Source organism: Charadrius vociferus, unplaced genomic scaffold (genome assembly GCF_000708025.1).
Source record: "Charadrius vociferus isolate BGI_N301 unplaced genomic scaffold, ASM70802v2 scaffold377, whole genome shotgun sequence".
Taxonomy (NCBI): domain Eukaryota; kingdom Metazoa; phylum Chordata; class Aves; order Charadriiformes; family Charadriidae; genus Charadrius; species Charadrius vociferus.
Genome location: NW_009649456.1, coordinates 2,370,237 through 2,397,893, shown reverse-complemented (window position 1 = coordinate 2,397,893; position 27,657 = coordinate 2,370,237). Strand labels below are relative to the sequence as shown.

General features: G+C 38.8%; 1 protein-coding gene across 2 annotated transcripts in view; it reads left to right on the top strand.

Annotated features, from left to right (window-relative positions):
* The window catches only part of MEGF10 (multiple EGF-like-domains 10), a 78,092-nt gene that overhangs the window by 24,776 nt on the left and 25,659 nt on the right, over positions 1-27,657 (top strand). For both annotated transcript variants that reach the window (XM_009889705.1, XM_009889706.1), the window contains exons 5-12: positions 5,081-5,327; positions 5,938-6,058; positions 7,921-8,057; positions 11,720-11,932; positions 17,897-18,071; positions 18,898-19,018; positions 21,367-21,530; positions 24,677-24,779. In XM_009889705.1, coding sequence (XP_009888007.1) covers positions 5,081-5,327; positions 5,938-6,058; positions 7,921-8,057; positions 11,720-11,932; positions 17,897-18,071; positions 18,898-19,018; positions 21,367-21,530; positions 24,677-24,779 — 1,281 coding nt within the window. The remainder of the gene's footprint in view (positions 1-5,080; positions 5,328-5,937; positions 6,059-7,920; positions 8,058-11,719; positions 11,933-17,896; positions 18,072-18,897; positions 19,019-21,366; positions 21,531-24,676; positions 24,780-27,657) is intronic.

The following is a 27,657-nucleotide window of genomic DNA, read 5'->3' as shown; positions in this document are numbered from 1 at the left end:
CATAAAGGCCATGAAAGTAAGGACAAGGCAATAGAGATCTAAGAGTCAAGAGAAATGCAAAGGAAGGCACAAAGATTTAGACTTGTCCTTGATGTGACAGCCTGGAGAGCAAGAAAGGTCAGTCAAAGATGATGTTGAAGTCATGGGCAGCTTCAGTTTGTTTTACATGCTGGAGCCAGGAAAACCAACTTTCACTTAGTAAATGCTGTGGATCCTTGAACCTATCTGAAGAAATTATGTTGGAGTTTGGAGGAGACAGAAACAGGAATCCTGCGTACTTGCCACCATTTGCTTATTTTAAATTTGTGCTTCACAATATTGTATTCCAAGTGAGGGAGCATTCACTCTGTTTCTGCTATCTGGGATAGGGAATTTTGTTTTCAGTTGTTTTCAAAGACCATAAAAATGCATAAGCCTGATACTGCAGTAAGAGTCCCCTCTGTTGTGGTGACAATGGTGCATATTTCCAGAAGCACACAGCAAGCAGTGTGTTGCAGAAAGATGTGTAAACCAGAATAAAATCTCATTCTGTTGTCTTGGTGCTACATATAAGACAGCTACAAAAATGATAGCAAGAAAAGTAAATCTTAGTTTTGCCATGATTCTTCACGTTCACCTCCCCATGAGCAAAAAAGAAAGACAAAAAGAAAAGAAAGATCTTAAAAAAAACATTGCAATAAACATCATCTGGCTTGAATAACATGTTATAAAAGAAACGGTAGGATATTTAAAAGATAGTTGCAAGTCAGAGTTTCTACAGAGGTTTTTCTTTGGAAATGTTCTTTGACTGATTTGATAGCCTTATTTTGCTCTCATTATAGGCCATTCTTTCGAGAATTGCAGAATTGTAGGTTATCAAGGTGGGTTTGTCAGGAATAAACTTGGACTCATTTGCACTTTTCTTTTTGTTGCCTTTTAATGAGATAAACCAAAAAAAAGTAGAAAAACCCCTTAGAAGTTTGTGAGCATATTTAGTTAAAAATGTTTTTGTTTCTAAGGAACAATAAAGGAGTTAGCAAATTCTTCAGATGTGCTTCATATTATTATAAAAATTCATAAAATATCTGGGCTCCCTCCATCCCAATCTGCAAATCACCAGCCGCTCACAGAAACTATGTACATAACACCACATCTAGCCCAGCATAATGATAATGTGCATTAAAGTTATTACACGAGGAAATACAGAATTTTAAGTCTTCAAAAGGCACCCAGACGATAGCAATTTGCATCACAGATTTCAGTTTCTTCTTGAAGGTTGGTTTTTCACCATTGAGTCCTTGAGCTTCTGTATGTTTCTGAATTCGTTGTTTGGCACTCAGTTTCAGCAAGCGCTTCTGTATGATGGTACCTGTATTGTCTTAGATTTTCATACCATACTTCCCATTTTACTTGAGGGTTTATACAATGCAGTAGCCTTGCTCCTACCGGCAAACTTTTGCTTTCTGAGTAGCCTTTTAAGAGAGAAGTTCTGTCCTGTATTTGGAGCATTGTGTGATGTGCACAGCACGTACTGCAGTGACAAAACAGATACTCCGAGATGAACAGCATGTCTAAAAAGAAAAAAGGACAACTAGGTGTGGCATTAATATGATGATCTTTGTTAAACATTTACTTTGATTTTTTTTCTCCCTGCAGCATAGGGTGAAGGCAGAAAGGACCCTGTGAGTGTACTACGAAAGCTGATAGGAAGCAGTACAGCTAGCTGGTTCTTCTGTTTAAAACAGAAAAACCTGAGGGTGAATATAACATGTGCGAAGGGGAAGAACAGCAGCTTTTCTAAGGAAGGTGGTCTGCGTAAAACAGAGCAGCATTAGGCCAGTTCTTTATGATCAGTATGGAAAATTAACCCTGGTTTACTGGTTGGTTTTTTTGCAGTTCTGCAGGATTCAGACTGTTTCCAGGAGTTATTGGGGCTGAGACACATCGTCCTTGTGCCGAAACCATTCTGAACATGGGCCGCTTGTCTCTGTACTTTGCTTCCCTTTCACATGTACCCTGTGCTGAGACAGATGATTTACAGCTCCAGATCTGTTCAGAAGCCAGTAGCTGACACTTTTGCGTGTGTGTGCATGTAGTGTTTGCATGTGTGCGTGTGTGCCTGTGACCTTGGTGCAGTCAGGACAGTCAGAGCAGCTATTCTGATTAAACTCCAGCTGACAGTCTGTAACCTGATGATAGTCATTAACTCAAAGATGATCCCATTCCACCAGATTAGCAGCTGTGCGACATCCAGCCCGGCTTTCTTAGTGTCTGAATACTAGGAAGCAGCAGAAATAGTCTGATGTAATAGTCGGTAAATTTAGCCTCCAAAACTAATTAAAAATAAAACAAACTTACGACAGGAAACATTTCTACCCTTCGCCCTGTTCTTTTTTAATAGTAAACTGAGCATCAGTTTCTGACAAATCACTTTAATTTCATATGGGGAACATTATTGATTATCAGTCAGTGGACATAGAGGTAAAATATGTGATTTATCCACCTCATTCAAAATTATTATTTATTCCCGTTAATCCTGCAAATTTCTCCACAGTTCTGCCCATAACTCTCAGGTAGATGCTAGGCTGGTGACAGACCTCGCATAAAGGACTATTGTGCAGTCATACTATGGTGGGGCCACATTGTCCTGGCGGAATGCTTCGCCATTTTGCTGTAGTAAAAAATTGCATAGTTAATATTTGTTCCCCACCTGGCCATTGCCAGGAGAATGGTTGTGAGACTGGAAATCCTATTAGCAGCCATATGATGCTTTTTATTTTAATGATTTCCTGCAAACATAATGAACAGATCACGCCAGGAAACTAATAAATTATTATGTACTGTGCGGTACATGGTCTTACAGTAAAATAGTTGAGAAAAGTTCAAGTTCACAGACACAGCATGTTCAACTTGGTTGTCAGTAAATCTCCAGGAGACAGCGTAATGCATCCCAGGGAGGCAGACTGGGGATGGGGTTGTAAAAAGAGCAGAGGGAGTACAAGGCCTCCGCAGCTTCACAAGTGCAGCAGTTTCTTGCAAGGCAGTCGTGGTGCCCGAGTGTTGGATGCAATGGCATATGCATGGTTGTAGGTGTTTCTGGTCTGTGTGGCATTGAGGCTCATTACATTGGGTCTTCAATCAGCTACGTGAATGTTGTTGCACTTTACCAAATATCCAATTTCCAGCTGTTGGTGAAAGAACGTAAGCTCACACTTACCAACCGAGAATAAGTCTTCTCTTGCCTGTGGTGTCTTTATATCTGGAGTGTGTTAGGGCCACATTCATCCTTGACTGAACTCTGCACTGGAATTGTCGTGGTCTGGCGATCATTCTGAATTCTTCTGTTTATCAGACATGCCAGGACAGGTTTTTTTTTAATTTTTTTTTTTTTTTAATTTTTTAATTATTCCATGAGGAATGGCTGAGATTGAAATTATCTGTTTTGTCTGGGAGCAGGAGGAAGACTGTTATCTGAATCCAGACTAATGTGTTAAGCAAAAAAAAACAAACGTAGAGGTGCCTGCTCAATCGTGACAAAACATGCAACTGTCTCAGATGTCTCACCACCCATACATATATTTTTACATAAATCCCAAAATAGCTAGTTTCTTGACAACAATTTGAGGACTGTTTAAGCATGAGGATTACACTTTCTATTCCATGCAGACATGTTGAAAATAAACACAAAGTAGTTCTGGATGAATGTGAGTTATCATGGGGAAAGGCAACTTGTGCGATGCAGTGGGTTGTAAACAGCAGTGCATTGTAGTATAGCCCATAACAAAACCCACATGTCTACAAAGAGGGAGGTCAATAATAAGATAGACAGTTGTTCTGTCAGTTTGACAGTATTGCTGGGTGTTTATAATACATACAATTCTTTCTCTTTATCTGTATTTTATTGTGTGTAGGTGCTCACAATATCTCCATTATGGATGCATGTTCTAGTGACCTCTCCTGGGAAAAAATCCCAACAAATTCTGAAGGAGCAGGTTCTTTAAAGGACCTTAATCCCTTTTTATTTGTGCAGCCTGAGTGAACAGCTCCTGTGGCTGAATAATTCCTGCCCTGAGGAGGATTCTTGAATTACTTTGCATTAGTCTAGGAAAGTGTGCCTGTTCTCTGCCTGGCTTTTTTGCCCCAGGAGAAGACTGGGAGAACAATGGTTGTCACTCTCCAAGAGAGCCCAGGCTGCCAGTTGCTGTAGCTGAAGCTTTCTTGCCTTACTGCTGTTATCAACAGAACATAAAAATAAAATCAGATCATTTGACCATATGATTAGCACATTCCTGTTGAACTCTAGGTGACCTTAATCTTTTGGCTCTTTACAGAACTCCCACGTTTCTCACTTAAGAAAAATATCTTCCTTAACATTAAGGTTTTTCTTTTGATGCTGAAATAACTGCTGAGAGGTTTGCTTATAGGGTTTTAATGGGCTGCATTGGGGCAGACCAGAAAAGATGCATTTGAATTATCGTGAAGACACATTGGATAACCAAATTTGTAACATCGAGGTGGAGTTTAACCATAGAACCGCTATTTTGCTTGGTGAAACACTTACTTTGTTTTCTTTTGCCCTATCAATGTATTGCAAGATTGAAGAGGAAATATTTGCAATTATGTAAACAAGTAGGAACTTCTGGATTTGAAAAAACTCATAGTCTTATGTTGTGTAAGCTTTGCAACTTCCTTGTGGGATTCAGAAAGTTGATTATGGATTTAGACTACATGTTTTTTACTTTAAGTTAGCAAGACTCTTCTCTGTAAATGGAAGCTCACTGCAACCATAACCATTACTTGACAGTGGAGAGCTATAATGAAGTTTTGAAAATGAAGAGACTATAACTTGCATTTACTTCACAGCTTCACATTTTAAAGTGTTTGCTTTTATGCCTAAGAAATTAATTTGTGTGCATAAATTAAGTTCTGTCTGCCTGCCAAGATCCTTGAGGACCAAGGAGGACAACTGAGGATGTACTACATAACTATTTCCATTTTTTAACTTCTTTTTGTTTGTTTTTACAGTTGACTCATAGTATCTCCAGTGCTGTAAAATGAGCTATTATAAAACTGCTGTAAATTTTTCCTTCTATGCCTTCAGCATGTGACAGTGACCACTGGGGACCTCATTGCAGCAGCCGCTGCCAGTGCCAAAACGGAGCCTTGTGCAACCCCATCACTGGAGCCTGCCACTGTGCATCGGGTTTCAAAGGATGGCGCTGCGAGGAACGCTGTGATCAAGGGACATACGGAAACGATTGCCATCAAAAATGCCAGTGTCAAAATGGAGCCACCTGCGACCACGTGACTGGAGAGTGCAGATGTCCTCCTGGATACACTGGTGCCTTGTAAGCAGCGGGTATATTATTTATGGGGCAGAAATACAGGTTTTAAATAGTACTGACAAGAGAAGTTAAGTTTAGATTAACTTCTAACACAATGCTGTTGATCTGGATGCTGTGTAACACAGGGAAGCTGGGCTCGTGGCTAAGAAGCAGCTGGGCAAACCATGTTGCGGTGCCCATTCAGATGTGTAGCTGAGACAAAGCCCTCTTGATCTGGACTGCTAAGTAAAAGCCACAAAAAGTAGCAGCAGGAGCTTCTTCATGACCACCATGAAAGCAGTTTGGCTACAAGTTTGGAAAATTGCATTGAAACATGGAGTTATTTGGCTTTGTCATTCCAGAATAGATTTTGAGCTTTGTCAGTAACAACGAATAAATGAAAGAAATATCTTCAAGAAGAAAGAATTTCTGGATTGCCAGGTCTATTTCCTTAGATTTGTTACATGGATGCTATACAATATTCAGTGTGCGTCTCTTTATGTTGGACTGCTTTCTGTGTCGTACTTTTGGCTGGCAAAACTTAACACTAGCATTTAAAAAAAAAGATACGGCTGGAGACTGGAGCGTGTGCCGAAGTAACGGTTGTCTCTGTTGTACACCACCACCTCCCCAGCTGCGAGGACCTCTGTCCCCCCGGGAAGCATGGGCCGCAGTGTGAGGAGAGATGCCCCTGCCAGAATGGAGGTGTCTGTCACCACGTCACTGGGGAGTGTGCCTGCCCGCCAGGATGGATGGTAAAAACACTTTCTGAAGTCGACACAACCCCATAAAACTTCCATATTTGTAGATTTCAGGCAGCGTCAGAAAAGGGTAGCAAATGAGGATAGCAAATGCAGTCTGCCTGTAGCCAAGAGTAATGAGAAACGCATTTTAGCATAAAGGACTGGAATAAAATACTTGCAAAACCATCTGTTGCTGAAAATCCTCCAGTTCTGCACTGCCTTTTTAACCATATCAGATTCTGGGAAACAAAAGACATGAATCATTCTTTGACAAGGCAACATCCTTTACATCTTGTCTGGAAGTCATTCATTTCTAGATATAATTTGATATTACAGGGAGGTGACACTGTTGTGCATTTTAGCTGTGGGTTTTGTGCCTGTTTTCATATGTATAGTGTGCGTGGTAAAAAATCCAGAACTTTAGGTACTGTGTTAAATGTTTGTGATAGAAATGGGACATCAGAACTTTTACATTATCTTTAGACTTTCTATCCTTTTGTCATTGGGTAGGGAGAAAAGAATTGACCTCAGAGCTGTAAGTAGCCTCCCCTACCACCAGGCTGCCAACTCTGAGTTGGCAAATAATGGAGTTGGAAGGTGATCAAAAGGCTGGGTGGTGATCAAAGCCCAAATAATTTCTTTAAATACATTTGTAGATAGTATTTATTGATATTATTTGTTAATAGTGTTTTCTATTTACCTGTCCATTTTGGGGGAAATCCACATTTACTGAACTTTTAATTATCTCATAATTGAGATAAAATATTGAGGTAACCTGTGGTAGAAGTCAGTTTTTCACCAACTAGACAACACAACTATAAATTATCATCTCTCTTTGTGTGTTTGAATAGCACCACTGACCTGACTGCCTAATTTGGATTATGGCCATTTTTACCTCTTATTCCACTTCATGTTAGAAGAACAAAATTATTGGTCATAGAATACAAACATTTGCATCAATTCTTGACTCCCTTTATCTGCCTAAATAAAATGAGATAACATATGAAACAGTGATGGAAATTTTATCCTAGTGTGTGTCTTAACTAAGGAATTACTATTTAGCCCTTTCACAGATTTTCCATTCCAAGTAGCTATTTAAGCATAACTGTTTTAGATTTTTCAATTCTGTGAAACACAATTTTGTCAGTATAACCTTTTTTGCTTTTCCTGTAAGGAAGGTTTTGAAGTAGCCAGGTAGAAATTATGCAGTATCTTATGTTAGCTGGAATAACCTGCATGTCTTTTGTCTGATGAAATGCCTGTAAAGATGTTTTTCTTGAAACAGCTTCTTAAAAGTCTTAAGGTGTGATGCTGTCCTCACTACACAGGTGTAAGTCATTCCAAGGATGTACATAGCAGTGCAGAAATTCAAAACTCATTGAAGGGAAACAGACGTCTACCTAAGCTTTTAAGATATGCTGCTTTCAGTGAAATTACAAACAGCTTTTCCTTTAATCAGAAAAAAACAACTTATCATAAAGTAGTATAATTGGGGCATTACAGCAATTACTGATTTCTACACCATTACTCACCGGAGGGCATTTCCGGATGTCTTGATATATACTACTCCTGATAAATAAATTGGGAAGAGCTTGACATCAATTAGTCTTAAATGTCTAAGTGTTTTCACTGTTGCTTAAAGATAGTGTTTTTCATTAGCTTTGGCTTCCAAAATGGAAATCCTAGAAGATTATTCCTACAGTGCTGAAACATACCCCGCATTTAAAGCTGTAGAAGAGTCTGACATTTCCATCAGCACTAGACGAGTGAAATGAGATCTCCTTGATCTTCCTTCATTACAAACCTTTCTTCCTTGTCCATTCAAGCTGTAATCACAAATATAATATTAAGATATTTTTTTTCTGCATGCGCAGGGCATGGTCTGTGGTCAGCCTTGTCCTGAGGGTCGTTACGGAAGAAACTGTTCCCAGGAGTGCCAGTGCCACAATGGAGGAACCTGTGACTCAGTGACAGGTCAATGCCATTGCAGCCCAGGTTACACAGGGGAACGGTAAGGAAAACTTATTTTTGAAAGACTGATGAACCTGCAGGGGGTCTGTGATGGAAGAGAAAGTTAAGAAGCTGCTGGAAAGCAGAATGAAAATATCTGTGATATGATTAAAAGAGTCTTATGAAATGTTTACTATGTCACTTAGCTGATGCTGGGTCACAACTTAGAAGTGCCTATGTGATTACTCTTCCGTGAGGAACTGCTTGGTTTCAGTATTTTCCTGCTGTGGCCCATGCTCTGGCAGCATGTGGGTCTCCACTTGAGTGGCTTGCAGAATGACGCAGTTTGGGGTATGGTGAAGGGATGAGGAGGGAAGCTTTTGGTTTTGTACAGATGTTTGGCAGTCATAGTAGCAAGGGAGGCTCATCTGGTTCCTCTTCAAACTGAGCAAGCTGGAGAGTCGTCTCCTAAAGTATTTCATTCACATGAAGAAGTGAAACTTCTTTATTTTCTGACTTGATTATTAAAAATTGTCTTTGGAAGATTGAAAAGATAATACAGAAAGACATCATTTTTGAAGGCAGCGAAAAGTGATGAAAGAAGTGTTTTCCTGCATATATTTTAAACAGCACACAACTCATTTGCTGAAGTCAGCAGCAGCTTAATCACTGGGGTCAGTCCAGGGGATCTCTGCCAACAATAGTAGGTATTATAACCATATGCACTTCCCACACGAGTATTCACAGGACGTGGGGAGATCTGTGCCAGACATAAGGGGAAAAAAAGTCATGGAGAAGAAAAACAATTAGTCCAGAGCCATTTGGATGTCAAAAGTAAATTTGTGTCTGTGAAGAAACAGTGTACAAGGTGGTAGATGCATTTAAAGAGACACAGACAAGTCAGCTGGAAAATCAAAGGAATATCCATATGAAAATCTATGCACTGCACTGAAATGGTGTTTCTAAAAACAACTGAATTTTTTGTCTGGGAATTTAAATCTGACTTTAATCTGAAATGCCTTACAGGCTGCAGCATTTTGATCACTTTTGCAAGCCTGAGCTCCCTCTTTTCCTGCAAAAGAAGCTGTATTTGCAATTCTTTTGTTTTTCAAGATACTCCAAGGGTCAGAAACAAGGTTGTAGACCTGGTTCTTATTTCATGTCAGGGGACTGGCAAGGGAGGGAAGCATTACAAGAAATGTGATAGGACGAGGGGTAATGGGCATAAACTTGAACATAGGAAGTTCCATCTTAACATGAGAAGGAACTTCTTTACTTTGAGGGTAGTGGAGCACTGGAACAGGCTGCCCAGAGAGGTGGTGGAGTCTCCCACTCTGGAGACATTCAAAACCCGCCTGGACGCTGTCCTGTGTAACGTGCTGTAGGTGACCCTGCTCTGGCAGGAGGGGTGGACTAGATGATCTCCAGAGGTCCCTTCCAACCCTAACCATTCTGTGAATTCTGTGAATTGGCTGAGCTAGCATGTACATATCAGCAGCAAAAAAGCTAGTTTTTGGACAGTGCTAAGCTGTTCTCCACTTCTGTGTGTCAGTTCAACAATATTTGTCTGAGATTTTGGTGCAGTGGTGACTCCTGCAACTTGGTCATACAGCAAGAAAAAAGAGGACTCCTAGAGCCTGTAACACTTCCTAGGTGATCTGGCATGCTCAAAGGCATCTAGTTTAAACTACCTTTGTAGTTGTTTTGCCTAATACTTTTTGATTGATACCTGTCCTCACCATGAAGTGGAAAAGGGTCTTTCAGAAGCTGATGAAGATGCAATTAAAAAAAAAAAAAAAATGTAAGGTTGCATGTTGTCAAATTTGGCAGGGATTCCTGATTGTAATTTTGAGAAAATTCATTATTAGCTTTATTTGTATAACTTCATTAGGAAATATTTAAACAGGGTTATTAACTCTATTATTATGCTACACCTCTGAAGGAAACGGGATTTTATTGCTGACTTCAGTCAGGGCAGAGTTATGAATACCTTGAAACTTCTGGATAACAGTGTCAGATTGAGGCAAATAACTGCAGAAGCATGAAATGAACATTTTACCTCAGTTGGAGGGCTCTGCTATATTTTGTAACATTTTGCAGTGCCTTTTATTATGTGTCTTTGAAATTCTTCTGTAATAAGCCACCATTCACACAAAAAAAAACCCAACCAAAAAGCCAAGTAAGAAAAATGGAGAGACGACCAAAGAAAATATTTTATAGGGCTGGGGAAAAAATCACGTTATAGGTTGATAAAACCATTAATAATGTGCCATATTATCAAGTAATATTTTTGTACAATCTGTAACTTGGTAAAACTTACAGGTCTCCAAATTGCAGAATATATTATGTGCCTGATATCATTGTTTGAGTTCATAGCACATCTTAGGGCTTCAATGTCAGCATGGTCTGGCCCTAAAGCTTTGGGATTTAGCTGTTTTGTCTTTTTGTCTGTGTCGGCGTAATTCAGCGTTGCATATATTGAAAAATATGGGGATTTTCCCTGACGCATAAGCTATGAAATGTTGTCATCCTTGGTTCTGAGACATTAACCTGTTGAGCTGAGAGGTCTGCTCTCATTCATATAATCAAATACTTTAAGTGCACTTAGTGCTAGAGCCTTTAGTAATGTTGTAGTAGTACTGGCATACTGAATTTTAAAAATTCTTTTATAAAACACATAGAAGTTAAAGCAGCAAACATCAAACCCTCATTGTATCTTGTAAATATATTGCTAAATGAAATTGCTATCCAGAAACTCAATAGTAAATGATTCGGAAGTTTGAGAAGCAGGATATTGAAAATTGTCTTTTAGCAGTCAGGCTGGACAGCTTAAACACGCAGTCTGATCTTTAAGTTAAATAATGTTTTTCATATGTAAAACATTACAGAAATAAGACTGTTAGCTAAAATATCTGTCTTCTAAAAGGTCTGTGAAAAAAAAGAGGAAAAGTTTGGTGAAGAAGTCTCTTTATTAGGATATATTTTCCTTATGGAGGAACGACAATCATTGCTACTCTCCTATATGGCATAAACTCCATATTACCAGTTTTCTCTTTCATCTGTTAGAAAAGTCAGCTGAAAAGAAGGGGTTTGGGTTCCTGAAGATTATTCCATGTCACCCTATGAATTTTTGAAAGGCAAAATCAACAACAACAAAAAAATGGTTTAGAATGGAATTCTGAAAAGAAATGTATTTTGGAAACATCATGTGTGTGGAAACACAATTAGAAAATATCCTCGTCAGAGACTATTGAATGTGATTGCCAGGGAACTTCCTGAGCGTCTGCAGGGGTGCGGGTGTCTGCTGGCTATTCTCACTATTGCTAAGTGGAGAATCTAGATCACTTTAAAAAGTTACAGATGGATGGATTTTGAAACAAAATACTTGAAAATTTATTCCTTCATACTTCAGATTTGATTTAAGAGGGTTCTGGTTCCTGAATGTGAAGTCCAATGGTCTGTATATGCATGTTGTCTTCTTTGTTGGAGAATAGGGAGACCTCTTCCAAAGGAATTCGCAGAGCCAATATTTTTAAGCCTGTCTAGCTGAGCAGCAAAAGAAACCAGAGAGACAGGCGCTTTTAAATATGAAGTTATGTAAATTCCTGCTTTACTTAAGAGGCATTTTAGACCAGTGTAAGAGATTCCTCATAAACCATTATTTCCCTTAAATTTGTGGGAAATAAAACTAAATTTTGTTTGTTTGTTTGTTTTTTCTCACAGATGCCAAGATGAGTGTCCAGTGGGGACTTACGGAGTGCAGTGTGCTGAGACCTGCAAGTGCATGAATGGTGGGAAATGTTACCATATTAGTGGTGCCTGTCTCTGTGAACCAGGATACACTGGAGAGCACTGTGAAACAAGGCTTTGCCCTGAGGGGATTTATGGTCTCAAGTGTGATAAAAAGTGTCCCTGCCACATGCCCAATACATGGAGGTAGGCTTTACACCCTTTAGCTTGTTTTCTTTTTTCTATATAGAACATAGAAATACAAATATAATCTGAAAATAAATATTTCCTGATTTTTCTAGCACTTTCATGCAATCTGAAGCAGATAAAGACTTGTAAGAGTATTCTCTAACCATATCAAGAAAGAAAATATCAACCCAAAAGACCTTCTGAATTTTAGTGCTTGCAACTATATTTGATCTTAATATTCACCTCTGTATTTGGTCTCTGATCCATAAAATAAATGTTAAGACAAAGTGTGACCTTTGTCTGTATTTACCACATGAATAAATCATTATATTGTTCACCGTATAAAGTATACGTCATATGTCCCTCGCATATTCTGGTGTAGTGTAGATGAGAAATAACTGAGTTGAAATCAGAGGCTGTATAGTCTTACAAGACGGGCATGAGAGGAGACTCAATTTCTCTCTTTCTCTCTCCCCCTGCCCACCCAGTATAAGAATTGTGTAGGTGGCTATTTTAATAGAAAATTTCTGAAGCCTTACCGAACCTAGGTTTCAAAAATACATTTTTTGTCATTTAAATGATTTTTCTAGAAAGCAGGTAAAATCTGATCCCTGGAAATCGAGTGAAAATAGTTTTCCATTTGGCTTCCCTTTTATCATCTCTCCTTATTCAGGCAGTAATGTGTCCTATTTTTTGAGTTTTGTGTGTCTTTGTGGATTTCACAGAGTTTCAGCATATTGTTATGAATATTTGGAGACAAACTCTCAGCTGTGAGGGAGGAATGTCAGATGTCAGTCGAGGCAAGCCAGCATATTTATAGAACGATTCTGGACAGCTATCTCTTGTTACAAAACAGAGTTCTTCTGATGAAATACTTTGGTCATTGTGCACTCACTTGCACATTCACTTGCACTTAATTGCATTACTAATCACAGTACCTTAGATAAGGTTTGTGAGCATAATCTAAAATTCTGCTGTTGACAATGGCTGTGAAAGTAATTTGCAGAAACTGCTATCACATTGAATGCTGCTGTCTGTTGTATCTAAGATGCACTTTTCCTCATAGATAAACCAAAAGCCTTTACTCAGAATTTAGCAGTGATATTAAAGCACTCAAGCACATACATGGAAATACCTATTCTGTTTGGCCTCTGTTAAAAATTGCTTTGTGGATTATCTGAGTTGTTCAACTTACCTTTCATTGACAAACCATGTGACAGCAAATTGAACACTTCTGCCTTTCCATTCATATGCTTTTACAGTTGTGTTCTTGCACTTCTGTTTATCCCATTTACTTGAAATGTCTTTTGAAAAAATACAGAGTTTTTGACATTAAATCAAGCAATTCATTCTTTGGGCAATGCATTCAAGAATAAATGGCACCATAATGCTGACCTATCTAGCTCTCAAAGTATGCTAGTAGACCAAATACTATTGTATTACGAATTATGGTTAACTGCTTTCCTGAAAATTTGTCTGCAGACTGTTGCAGCAGCCTTGTTTGACAGGAACGCATTGCACTGTATAGTATTTCTGATATTACAGGGATTACTTCTGATTCATGTTCAGCACAGCTGTTCCTTCATTTATACCACTGGAAGACAGCTTGTGGTCAAATCAGATCACAAATGTTCGTGTCTAAACAGCAGCACATGGCTGGTCTTTTTTTGAACATTTTCTCTTCTGTATGACAAATCAAAAGACACTTAACAACCCTGTAGGTGCAGGAGCATATTTGCAAGGGCAAAATGATCCATGAGGAACACAAAGATTTTCATGACTTCACAAGTGTATTTTTCGTATATAGGTTCTTTCCCCTTGGGTCAGGAAGTGATTAACACCACCACATAACAGAAATCAAAAGGCATCTGGGTAATGGTATAGAAGACAAAGCTTCCTGCAGACACTTTGCACTTTTGAGAATCTTTCAAGAAGCCAGTTGTGTCTGGCTGTCTTTATCTTTCACTAAATATCCATCAGCCAGGAGACGACTTTCTAAGCGCATCAGGGAATATCCTCATCCCTTACTTGCCTACAACAAGTACTCTTAGGGCTGGCTGAGGCCAAAGGATCTTCTTCAAAGCACTAACCCATTTAGCAGTAATGTAACAACCAATAATTCCAGGACATGAAAAAGAGGGTACAATTCCTTCCTCAAATACACTTCCTGCATCTGTATTCTGTATTTTGTGTGTCTGTATTTTCTTAGGACTTCTAGAGGCCTTGATACTGTAAAAGCTTTTTTCATCTGGGTATGATCCCTAGTGTAGGTATCCTCAAAGAGGAGCTGTTGGTAGTTGTAGAGCCCTAGGTTATTTCTTACTTCCTTAGTATTCATAGAGACGGAAATGAACTATAGGTTAGTTAAAAAAATGCATAGCACCGAAAAATAGGGCTTTAAAATATGTGTACTTAAGTTGCAGTATACAAGTAGGTGTCTAGCCATTTTCTTCAAATACTTAAAGATACAAAAACATGATCCACCATAGTTCAAAAATCTATACACATTTTTATTACTGTTTTATGATTGAGGAAAATGCATCAAAACAGCTTTGTCAATAACTCATAATTTGCATTTTGGGTAGGCTAAACTACAGGGATTTCACTGCTGCTGTTCGTTGATGGCAGCTCCTGGGGATGAAAAACAAGCCCATCCTTGTTCTTAGTTGTATCAGCAGCCTTTGTTAAATGCTTTGTAAAGGGTTAGAGATAGATATACCTGAGAGATTTTATTATTTTTGAGGGGTCCAGAGGACAGCAGCAGCTAACAACCCTCTTGTGCCTCAAGTTTTTTCACAAATGGCTCTTCTCATTGCATCTTTTGATACCAATGAGAGGATTTGAGCTAGAGTGCAAATCAGACTCAGACCTCTGTTCTCTGTGACTAGGTGACGCTACCAATTTTTCCCTTTTTACTCAATAGTCAAGAAAAAAACTAGAGTGATTGCTAGCTGGCTGAGACTAAGACCACATAAAACACGCTTCCTCAGTGGGGTACAACAGCAGTGCTGTGAGCTGCTATGAGCAGCATGTGACCTTGCCACTTCCATCCACAGTTTGTGGGGCTTCAGCTTGTCATTCTGAAGGTCCAGTTTGCAGGGACAAGCAAAAAAGACGTCGATCTGCATTTGTCCATATTGTCACTTCTTTTTCTACAGGAATGTTCTTATAGCCTGAACCACTTTTAGGCTGGGTTTTGTCATGCCTTTACTCAAGTGACACTTGATGATCCTTCAGAAAATGTAAAAAGAGCAGACTGTGGCTGCATATTTATCTAGAAGGTTGACAAAGGATATTTGTTATACCTGTGTTACAGCATATGCACTGGTTTCAGGTTGATCTCCAAGCTAAATTTGAGATGTCCCTGGTTTTGTTGTGAGGTACTTTTTGGGTTTGTTTTATTTATTTTTGGGGGGGGCTAAGCTCTTTCTGGTGATCTTCCACCACTGCTTCACAGTCAGCTGGGGTCACTTTGTATCACCAACTAATTTGATATAGTTGAGGCTGGAATTAGGGTTTGTTCATGACATGAGCTCTAACGGTGTTTCTTTTGTCTCCTGCTTTTTCTGAGATACATATATAGGGTTGAGTGGAATTTTATGGTGTGATACATGCTTTGTTTATAGAGTCTGGGTGAAAGTCAAGATTAGGGCATCTTGCAATTTTTCATTTTTATAATGGACTTGCAGGTTTAAGAGCTTTTAATGGAAATTTTATATTACATAGGGTGCTACAGAATTTGATTGGATATTGTAATAATTAAACACTTACATAAATCATATAAAACCCAATAAGTTAATCTAAGACCTTCAAATATATGATATCAACTACCCACAAGTGGTTTTTTTGTCTCTATACAGAGTAGGGTTGTATTTCCAGAAAGCATGAACAAAAGACCAGGAATAAAAGCGGATGTACTGGCACTATCTCTCAACATCTCTTTATTTCCCTATCTTAATATATAAATCTTATTGCCAATTAATCTAACTGCATGAGAACCCATCAAAAAGCTTCAGAAGTGCTCCAACTTCCTACATCTAATTACAAATCACGGAATACTAATTTTGGTGTCAATCAATGTATGTGCAGCTATGCCTTAGTAACACTCACTGGGGGGCACAGAATATCAATGCCTCTGCTTCATACCCAATGCTTGTTCATGTGTGTGGTCTCCCCCTGAAAGGAAAAAAAAGCCAAAAACAAACAACACTGGGATTTATGTCTTAAAATGACAGTACTACTTATTTTATGTTCTAAATATATCCTAATTCATATCTGAATAGCTGTTCAGTTGTGAAGTGAAAAATCTTTTCACATTCCCTGGCCTGTATTCTTCTACTGGTAAGAAACAGGGGAATTGGATCCAAAATGCCACTGGGTGCCTACAGGAAGTTACGAGTAGGGAACAAATCTGATTATCTTGCTGCATCATCTGTTTTCATATTTTTGCATGTATTTTATATGCAAATAGTTCCATCTCAACGTATTTCATGGCAGGTATACTTACAATTGAACAAATAACCAGGACTGTTGTCTGTGAACACCATGAGTTTTGAACCATTTCTGCATATATCATTTAGCTGAAAAGACCTTCCCTCTTACTTCGTGTAAACTAGCTTAATAGTGTCAAAGAGATTTTAATATCTTCAAGGTGCCCAAATTCTTACAATGTCATAGTGCATGCAATAATATATAGAGAGCAGGATACATAACGACATTCCAACCTTTATAATTCATACTTTTCCTTGATCAGCAGTATGTTGTCAGTTGGTTGTATTCAGTAATAGGAAACTCTTAGTTTTACAAGAGTGGTCCTTGAGTTCAAAGAGCAGTTGCAACTAATACTGCATTCCCTTGTTACGTTGCAACTTTTTTAGAGAATATTGTTGTTTCTTATGTTATAGCACCTAAAAGTGCCCTAGGTGTTTTTTCAAACTTTCAAATGGTCAGAAAAATACTCTGTTTCAAACAACACCCCCACACAAGGAGTCAGCAAATCTTGTAAAATCAGGCCCTTGTCATGGGTCATTTAATACGTCTGGACGAAGGCAGTTTTTTTTTTTTCCAGCACACTTAAAGGAACCTCACTTCAATCAGTGGCAGACAAATATCTTTAAACAGCCTTCCCATTGTAAATATATTAGGTTTGGTTATTAAGGCTTTCCTTTGGTGAGAATTAAGCAAGTGCTTTGTCTGCCAGACTGCTACAGAGTACCCCATTGTGTCCACTTTTCCAGCACATATATCTTTGCACAGCTGATGATGTCCATTTGTTATGAGGCAACAGCTGTCTGACTGGCCCTTCAATGAAACTGCTGTTCCAGGTAGAGACAGCTGGTGTGCCACCAGGTATGCCCAACACAGGGGAGATACTCTCCAAAAGGTCACTGCTCTGATGGTATATCTGACTTCTGCCCAATGCAAATGATTTTGCATCGTTCCCGGAAAGATGCCAGTTGTCCTCTTTTCAACCAACAATTTAAAGAAAAGAGCATGCTTGCTACTCATTGGGTGCTATGTTATTGTTTTGTGTTGGATGCCACGGTATTTTACTGAAGCATCGTATTTCTCAGACAATATGCTGCTGAGTTTGGGCAGTGTTCAGGAATTATCCCTTTTGGTGAATTTAATCGTTTCATCACCTTAATATTGGTAACCAGGGATATCTATTTTATGGTAAAAACTGCTTTCTTTTCAACTAGCTGTAGAAAAACGATACTTCTTCTTTTCATGTCCTCCCAAAATGTCTTTATGTTGTGTGATGTTACATTTCCTATCTTAATCAGCATGCATTTATATATACATATGCAGAACCCTTTGCTTTGTGGTTTGGGGAGTAAAACCACCTCTATGCATAGTATGCAAGGTCCTTTTTGCAACCTATCTATAACAGCATTTTGTTCTCTAGGAGAAAAAAAAAAAAAAAAAAAAAGATGTCACGTTTAGTCCTGAATTATTTATCTTTTCATCCCCTCCTGGCAGCTGTCACCCTATGTCTGGGGAATGCTCCTGCAAGCCAGGCTGGTCTGGGCTCTACTGCAACGAGACATGTTCCCCGGGATTCTACGGCAAGTCGTGTCAGCAAATCTGCAGCTGCCAAAATGGTGCTGACTGCGATAGTGTGACTGGAAAATGCACCTGTGCCCCTGGATTTAAGGTAAATAAGTCTCACTTTCACAGTTCATTTTCGACTCCACTGCCTTTAGTTAAGTGCCAAATTCTTCAAGATGGCAGTGTCCTTTCTCCACCACAGTAAAAGAGGTAAGGATATTTAGGTGCCACTAGGTGTATTATAAGACCCTGAAAAGGCAAGGTTTGTGTTGGTTCTCAGTACTGAAATGAAGCCTTTTTAAGAAGGAAAAAGTAGTTGCGTAATAAGACATGGATAAGAATGAGGGTGTGCTGTTGAGGTATAAATAAAGGGAGGAATGATAGGTTTCAGTCATTATCTTGCACCAACTCCTCATGCTCCATCCTGAGAAACTCCAGACAAAGTCTAGACAGATTATTCTGCAGCTTTTACACACATTTGCTGTTACCTGCACAATGGATGATAATCTAACACAAAAACCACTTTACAGTATGACTGTTCTTCTAGGAATAATAACTGTAAAAACTTCAGCCAAATAAATTCTTAAAAAATATTTTACATATCCATATTATTTGCCATTAAACTGCTGTCTTACTGTGTTTTGGTTTCATAAAGGGCTGCTTTATTACTGAAAATACTGTTCAGTGATCTAACCAAGTGCTGTTAGCTATGTGATCTGAGCTCTCACAGCAACTAATGCTTACTGTAAACTTAAAAAACATGAAGGACTCCCTCTCCCTTAAATTCAGGACAACTTAGTGACAGCCTAGGACGGTCATGGGCTGTACCTTTTCTGGCTTTTGTAGCACCTGAGTCAGTTCTAGGTTGTTTATTAATTGTATTGTCTGATCCTCCTCAAATAGTTTTTAGACTCTGTTTTTGTGCAATTCAGGGTGCTGCTTGTGGTACTCCTTGTCTTCCGGGGACATACGGAGTAAACTGTTCGTCTGTGTGCAACTGCAAAAATGAAGCCATCTGTTCACCAGTAGACGGTTCTTGTGTCTGCAAAGCAGGTAATTGTCTCTTCAGATTAATATTCTTTTGCTGTAATTGTAAAATGAAATTGAGTTTTTGAAGTAGAGAAGAAGAAAGAAACAATAAAAAGCAGGCCGACCACCTTGAGGGCGTTATTGCTAGGTACTTCATGCTTCTGCTGCTCTGGGAGGTGAAAACTAGGAAAACATCTGCTCAGAGAAGAGTGCGCATACCTCATGGTTGTGTTTCCTCGATGCAGTTCTTAGTGTGCTTAGTTCTTACCGTGGCTGGGTGAATTACTAGTGTTTACCCTGAGATGGGCCACCACCTGTCTCTTGTAGCAGTGCTGTGGTCTGCTAGAAGGACTGCTGGTACGCCGTTTGTCTGATGTCAGCCTTCCTAGTCAAAATACCTAGCCCTGTTTCCCCTCAGCCTGGGTGAGCACCACGTCTGGCTGCCACCCTCGCCCCTTTCAGCATCACAGAGGCACAGACTTCTTCCTGCCGGTTTAGCACTGATGTGACATTTTTTTCTGTGTGAATTTTCCTCTTTTTCTCAACAGTTATCTGACAAAACCTTGCCTTTCCCCTTTCCCAGCCTGTGGCCTCTTCTGTTCCCCACTTCTGTGAGAAACTTTCTGAATTTCCCTGTATTAGTGTGAGTGCACTCATGCTCCTCGACCCTGCCAGGCCCAACAGTATTTTCATGGCCAGTATACCGCCACCAGAAACTGGATGTGTGTGCCCACCTCTCCATCTCCCAATAGCACGTGCCTTTGGGTGCAACAAAGATATCTCAGCCATCCGCTAACGCCAGTTCTGCAGATATCTTTTCCCATATAAAGGTCTACAGGTCCACATGGTGTTGCTGTTCAACCCAAAATATGCAACTAAACTCCACTTAGAGATCTGCTCTTGCAATACACCTGTTCTCTTTTTCACTTCTGCTGTGAGGAAGGATTTAAAGTCCGGTGTCCCTCAGCTGTGATGCTGGATTGCTGAGAAGAGAGGGGCAAGCTGTTCAGTGCTACCAAGCAGATCCTGTGCCCAGCCTACCCCTCTGTCTAAAAATGTTTTTCTAAAAATACACGAAGTTTGGGACTGAGAGAGAAGTGATAGTTACCTAGACAAATATCCACTAAATTTGTCAGGGATTGATACAATTAAATCAGTCCTGTAACAAATGTGGAGAGTTTCCAGCTTCTACTCTTGCCAGGGACAGTGGACCTGATTTAACTGCGTTGAAGTAGCTACTGCTAAGTAGCTAGGTTGTGAGGAGAAAAAACGATTCCTTGAGCCATGCATAGTCCTATCTTCTTGTGCATTGTGCAGTTTTAGTCATACTACAATGAAAAAGGACAGCAAATGGTGAAATTAAACTAAACCCAGATACTTGTCATGTAAATGAAGGAAATTTATAAATCCTGGAAAGACACTTGAAAGAAAGTGTCTCAGTTTTCGAGCTAGTATAGTATAACATTTTTTCCTTAAATGACCCTTAAATTCGAAGTTATCAATCCAGGACACGAGGCAGCTTTGTTTCAATACATGTGTTTTGCATAGTCTATTGATTAGGTTCAGTGCAGAATTATTTTTCCCTTTGCTTACTGTACACAAGATAGATACAAAATTAGAAACTTGGCTTGTGTCATTGCTGATGGTAACGTATGACTGGCTCACGTTGTTTCTCTTGTATCCAATAGATGATCACATTTTTAAAAATCTATTTACATTTCCATCCATTCCGCACATTCCAGTGTGCAGTCTGCAGATCTTTGCTATCAGGCATAATCAGTGGTGAATGCTGCCTTTTAGAACCATTTTCCATTACATTCTTTTATGGATTTAGAGAGAAGTACAGAAATAATCTAAAATGTCTTCTATGTATCCTTGAAGAAATCCAACTTATGCACTACTTTTATGTTTTCTCTTTCTTTTGTGTCCAAGATTTCTGTTAAAACTATATTGCAGAACTGTCTGTATTGAACACTGGTGGAAGAATTATGAATGCAGCAGCTTAAGTCTAGGGAAAATATTTCTAATTTTTTTCAGGCTACACCTTAAAACTTTCAGTATAGTTTAGTGCTTTTCAGAGAAATTTCAAGGTGTCTCTGTTTTCATTTCAGATCTCCCATCAATTGCTTTTGTATGTTGGCACCCGTCTGCAAATGTGTGCTGTGCACAGATGTTACAAGGTGCCCTTGAGCACCTTTGTTCAAACCTGGACAAGTCCTCAGCTGAAACTGCTGATAGTAGCCTGCAGTTAATGTTACCCTGGTATTGTGCATCTCAGAGAGATGCCACGTTAGGCGCAGGGAAACGTGTGCTCAGAGAGGAATGGGGGGAAACCTGATTAATTTGTCACTTTAATTCTTTTTTTTTGGCAGGTTGGCATGGTGTAGATTGCTCAATAAATTGTCCCAGCGGTACCTGGGGACTTGGCTGTAACTTAACTTGCCAGTGTCTTAACGGAGGGGCTTGCAATGCTCTGGATGGAACCTGTACCTGTGCCCCGGGCTGGAGAGGAGAAAAATGCGAACTCCCTTGCCAGGTAGTTCAATAATTTCACTGAATTTTTGCACTGTAGAATAATAATGGGCAGGGGGATGCTCCTGTCATTGTGACTTCATGGGGATTAGTCCCTAAGGAGCAGTGCACCTGGTAGCCCATGTACAGCTGGGTTCAAGATCAGGGACGTGCACCACCAATTCTTCTGGAAGAACTCCGCTGCACAGCACATCAAAGCACACAGAAAATGACTACACAAAATGAAGATCCACACATGAACACTTTTTCTGCTTTCACACTTTAAAGTTGGACCTCAAAGTTTTCACCAGCTCCTTTAGAATTTGTTGAAAAACACAGCATCAAATGCTATCCAAACTACTTCTGTTAAACTACTTTAAGTAACAATGACGAGAGAAAAAATGTACCAAAAATATATTCCACATCAAACAACATAATTTTAATGAAAATAGCTTATATCTATGCTACAGTATGAATGAAGAACTTTCATTCCTTCTCAGTCAGGCATGAGAAGGCACTCTTACTACCCAGTCTCATGACAGGTCTTTGCCTTTCTGCTGGGGCTCTGACTTCCACTATCTCCCAGACTTGAGAACTGCAAAATTAGAAATTGTTGTGTTGACAAAGGCATGCTCCGCTTAAGTTCTGTCACCTTGTAATCTGTAGTTTGGGGAAGCCATACAAATGTATAATTTCAAAATTTTAAAAATGGTAAAATTCAAAAGTTAATTGGTTTATTTTGTAACTGTTTGGTTTCAGTTGCATTTCATACACCAAAAAAAAATTTAAATATTTTGAAAAATAGGGTTTTCCAGAGTCCATATTTTCCAATGATGGACTTAAATTTTCTGGGAAATTTTTAAGAAACTTAATTTTTTAAATAAGCTTCTCTCCTTTTCTTCTACACTGTCTTTCCTTCACTTTTGCAATGCTATCTGCATAGCAGGTTGTTGGTTTAATAAAATCGTAGAGGAATCACCTGAACTGAACATAAACCTTGTAAATTCCCCTCCCGTAGCACATTCAAGCTTCTGTCAGTTTGGACTAGCTCTATTGAGTAGTAACATGATAGGAGTAGCTGAACTACAACATAAGACTGGAAACCACACCTTTGTTTTGAATGAAAAATTCTGCTCTCACAATACTCAGAAATTATTTTTTGGGGGATTGTTTTTGGTTTTAAGATGAGGTATATCATACACTCTTATAGTCATTAAAGTGGCAAACAAATCCTAAAATATTCTGAAAAGCTGACTAGGGTACCATCTGTGCACGTTTATGCAGTCTTTCCAACCATGCATCTCCATCAGAAGACTAATTTTTCTTTTGTCTCAAGCAGCTTTGTTTATCACTTAGTGTCTGATTCTGAAGGATGATGAGATCTCCCAAGCTCCATTAGCTCTTCCAAAACCAACTTATTAAAAAAGATAGGTATTGTTTCATGGCATTTGCTTCGCTGTTCCAAATTTAGCAAAATAATGCTTAAAAGCATTTCTGTATCAGATAATTTAGCATGCCCATACACATTGTCTTGCTATCTCTCTCTCTCTGTCAAATGATGTCCATAAGCATTTACATATTTCAAAGGCGTATTCTGCCTCAAAATTCCAGAGCAGGAGAATAAACAGAAGACTAATTCAAATGTGTCCAGTGTTGTCTGATTTTTTTTTTCTTGTTTGAGCAGAGAGTTTATTTAAATCAATGTATTTCAATTTGTTTCAATAACTTCAGAAAATTAGTATCACTGCCCAGATCGTTATTCAAGATTAATCTGAAGTTTGGACTTCAGTCCAAATACGTAGCAGACTCAAAATACCACTTTTCAACAACATATCTGAGGATTTCCTTTCTTTCCATATCTGATTATATACAAAGGAAATGCTTAATCTTTTATTTTTCTCTATATTAAAAAGTATTGTTGAGATGAGCAAAAGGCTCCTTATAGTCAAGTAATGTAAGATTTTGTTCTACTTTAGACTTGAAAGACTGAGAATTGAATAGCTAAATCCTGTGGAACTTGGTAGAAATGTAGACATGAATATCAAAGAACAGCAGATGAATTTTAATATAGATTTTATTCTGATTTTTAATATGACTGAGACAACTTTTAGCCTCAATTTTAAATTATTTGGTTTAAAACCTGATATGTTTTTTCCTTTTTTGCTTTTGCTCTGGGTAACCCCAGAATTATTACCTTAAATTATACTGGCTGTTTTCCATGTTTCTTAATTTGGTTTTGACACTTTTTCTGTAAGATCAATTTGCTGTTGTACTTTGCCTTGTTTTGAGATGCAGTTGTAAAGATTTTCCCCTTTTCAGTTTCTCAGATTGATTTTGGACTTGGAATTACCCCCAAATGTACATGCCACCTTGTACAGAAGAAGCAAAAAACTCAAATTCCAATGTTTAGATGTAGTTCCATAAAAATCTGGTGTGCTCTTTTGGCACAGCTGAAAACGCCAAGAGGGGTATTCAACTTGTAACTTTAATGTCTCTTGTTAGTTCAAAAAGTGTTGCATAGCCAAAAAATAATTTTGTTTTGTGTACTGTCTCATAGCCAAAGAGCTTCTCTTTTTAACACAGTATGTGCTGTAGTGCAGAGGGGAGGATTTTTAATCAAAAGAAAGTGATTCAGTTTGAATTGCTTATGCAATAGACTGCACGCTGAAGGTATATTTTAATTTATTGTTTTACTACTCTTTTTTAGAAATAGCAGCTTGATGTGGTATCCTTTTTGACCAATACGTAGAGAACTCAGGGTCTGAGTCAGAAAGGAGAATGAATTGCTTTCACATTGAGGGACCCCCAGGTCCTGGAGTAGGAACTCAGCTGTCAGGGAAATTAGAGGGACAGTACAAGAAAGTTTTCATTGCAGCCTCTGCCAGTGTAGGTTTCTGTGTTCTGAATCGCTGTCTCCAGGTGCATTAGTCCAGGAATTTTCAAGAGAAGGTAATTAATTCTTTATCTTCCCCTCTTAAATGAAAGAATGAAAAAGTAGGACCCTAAAATGTTCCAAAATCCAGAAGCATTTTATATTAGGAAAGCAGATTACAGATTCAGGAGACATCTGTGGTTGCTTTTTGAGGCACAACTGACCAGAACTTGTTCTCCTCTAACTCCCAGTTGTCGTCATCTCTGGGTTGTTTGTTTTTTTTTCTGTTGTTGCCACAGGACGGCACATATGGTATGGATTGTGCTGAACGCTGTGACTGCAGCCACGCGGACGGTTGTCATCCCACCACGGGTTACTGTCGCTGTCTACCAGGATGGTCAGGTACAAAAGAGACTGTCATGAAGGACAATGAAGGTTTCCACTATGGTGGGACTTGGTCTTGCCTTTCGGTTTTGTGGGTGGAGGAGGAGTATATGGGGTTGGAAGGAGAATCCCTTCTGTGATTCACAGGCATGGAAACTTTGTCGAGCGTGGGATCAACAGAAAACTGGGATAGAAGGGCAAATCTTAAAACTTCGGCGCCTCCACAGTGTCATTCCTTATGAAAGTGGTGAATAAGTGTAAATACTCAAGCTTGTGCTGGCAGCTTTGTTAGGTAAAGCATCACATCCAGGAACTCAGAAAGCTTTGCTCAGGCAGCCAAAAAGAGGATAAACCATGCAGAAGCTGTGCTGCCATTTGAGTTTCTCAAGCTTTTGAAAAAAATTAAATTTCTCCGCACATATTTTGAATGAAAATTGTTGCACTTTTTTTCACCAAGGTTCTCCAGCGTGTTCATTGTGGTTCTAAGAATGATATATATTTAATTATTCATAAAAAAAAATGTGTTTGACACTGTTGTTACACTCCCTTATTTGTGGAAAGCAAGAAAACATGATGAAACTATGCAGAAGGGCAAGCTATTGTGAAATATTCCCTTTATCTATAGGAGGTAGTTTTAGTTTTCACGTAGATTTCTAAGCTCTAAGTCTTGGGAAAACTCTTCCATCTTCAGTAAGCATCTATTGACACTAAGTTTGCCCCTCTCGGAGTGTTCTGGACTTCGTGTCTCACAGTGTTACTGTAGTGTTGCAAGGGTCAAATTTCACGTCACCCATCTGCAAGGACTCTTTCCACTTAATAATGAGAAACCAGCATGAAAAGCACACTTTAAATGAACAAAGCCTGTTTCTGATGCGAAAATAAAGGAGGGTGGGTTTTTTGTGATTTCAGATATAACCCAGTACTATTTATTATCCGCTTACTCATTTATAAGTTAATATTTTTCCTAATTGACTTGCAGGTTCATGATATAATTGTTTTCTTTTTTTTTCTCTGGTGCTTCCAGACATAGTAGATGGAGGTGAGCAGACAATCTGCAGCAAATCAGTTATTTCACATTTAGCAAATCATTGTGCTCATGAAAGTTTGTGTAGAGCTTATGACTTCCTCAGAAACCATCTTTACTGATTTTTCTCACAAAATTTCATTTTTAAATGCTTTTTTTTCCCCTAGCTCTGTAGATGGATCACAGGCATTTTGTTTGAAGTACATAATACTCCATGTCTGCAGTTCAGGTTGATTAGTTGCAGTTGGTGACAGCTTACCTGGTGTTTTTTCTACTTTCTGTTCAGATGAAGATGACTTTTATGATTATTGGGGGGTATGAAGTGGAAATCTGTAGCGGATACAGACGTGGGCAGGAAGGGCTCCTGCTTTGCTGTGGAAGACCAAACCCATTTCTTATTTGTGCAATTTGCCTGTCTATTAAGCTTCTGCCAAGTTCTTTGAGAAGGTGTCTCAACATTGGGTCTCCCCATTGTGGCCCTTTTCAGTATGAAAGAGAGAGGCTTGCGGGGCCAGTACTGACCTCACTGAGTCAGGAGTTTGTTGGTTTTATTTTCTTCCCCCAAGCTGCAGTGTGACTTACCATCAGCCATGCAGGTATCTCTGGGAAATGACTACCACAAGAATGCAAAACTAATAAAAGTTATTTGAGTGAATTATCAAAAAATACTATTAGCATTATGCCATCTATTACTATTTTGTGAGGCACTAGTTTGTGTTTGTGTTGTTATGATGTTAATGGCCTTCGGTGACTGTTCTTACTTTCAGGTAGTTTCAGGTAATTGTGTTTGCGTGTTTTGACAGACTTTCTCCAACTTATATTTGGATCTGCTCAAAATATGTTTTCTTAAATTAATAAATGTATTAAGCAGAGAATACCCATATTAAAAAAATGCGAACAGTTGCTGATCTTGAGCAACTGGTGTAGGCAGTTAGAGCTGTTCACAAGTTCCAGATGTACTGCTCAAAGTACATCCTGTGAGTGTTCTAAAACTGAGGCAAATCATCAGAAACCAGAAGTGTGTTAATGAACGAAGCCAGATTAAAAGAGAGAGTTTTGAAAGGCCATACTAAAGATCTAGCAACTTTTTATAAAAGGTTATAAAAAGTTACCCAGCCAGTGCGATATAACTAACCTGGGATGTGACAAAGCCTTCAGGCGTAGCACAAACTTTGACTGTGGTTGAACTCAGGTATTGAAAAGGAGACAGTATTTTGCCTTTAGTGAAATCTTATTTCGTCTTCATATTTAGAAAGGAAAAAGATTTCCCTAGATAGACACTTCACGTGTGATTATAGATAAAACTGAGTATGTGTCCCTGGATGATGCCATCACAACAGTGTGTATAACAGACTAGTTTCAACATGTTCGTGATGTCTAGACGCACAATATGACATAAACGGCATAGTTTGCTTTATACTCAGTGTCTGGAAAAATCCTCCTCCCACACTTCACATGTCAGAGCAATACCCATGAGGAATCTGGTCTTTGTGTAGATACTTATATTTAGAATGATTAAAAAAGGGAGAGAATACTTTAGAAACAGGTTCTCAAATAGCTGTACTGTAATGTTACATTGCAGAGATAGCATTAGATTGTAGGATTAAGAAGGGAGGTTGTATACATATTTGTATGCATAATAGGTGGAGAAGCAGATGGAGGATTTATGAAAATATATGAAGGTACTAAAATGCAAGAAATTATGTTATAATAGCTTAGATTTTTTTTCTGTTAGATTTGTTAAAGTAACTGTCAGACTTACTAGTTTTTGGTGGTCAGTATTACCTACCAAAAAAAACCCAAAGAGTGGGAGAAACTGATTTTGGATCAGTCTAATGATCATCTAACCCAAACAGAGGATTTAGTTGTTTA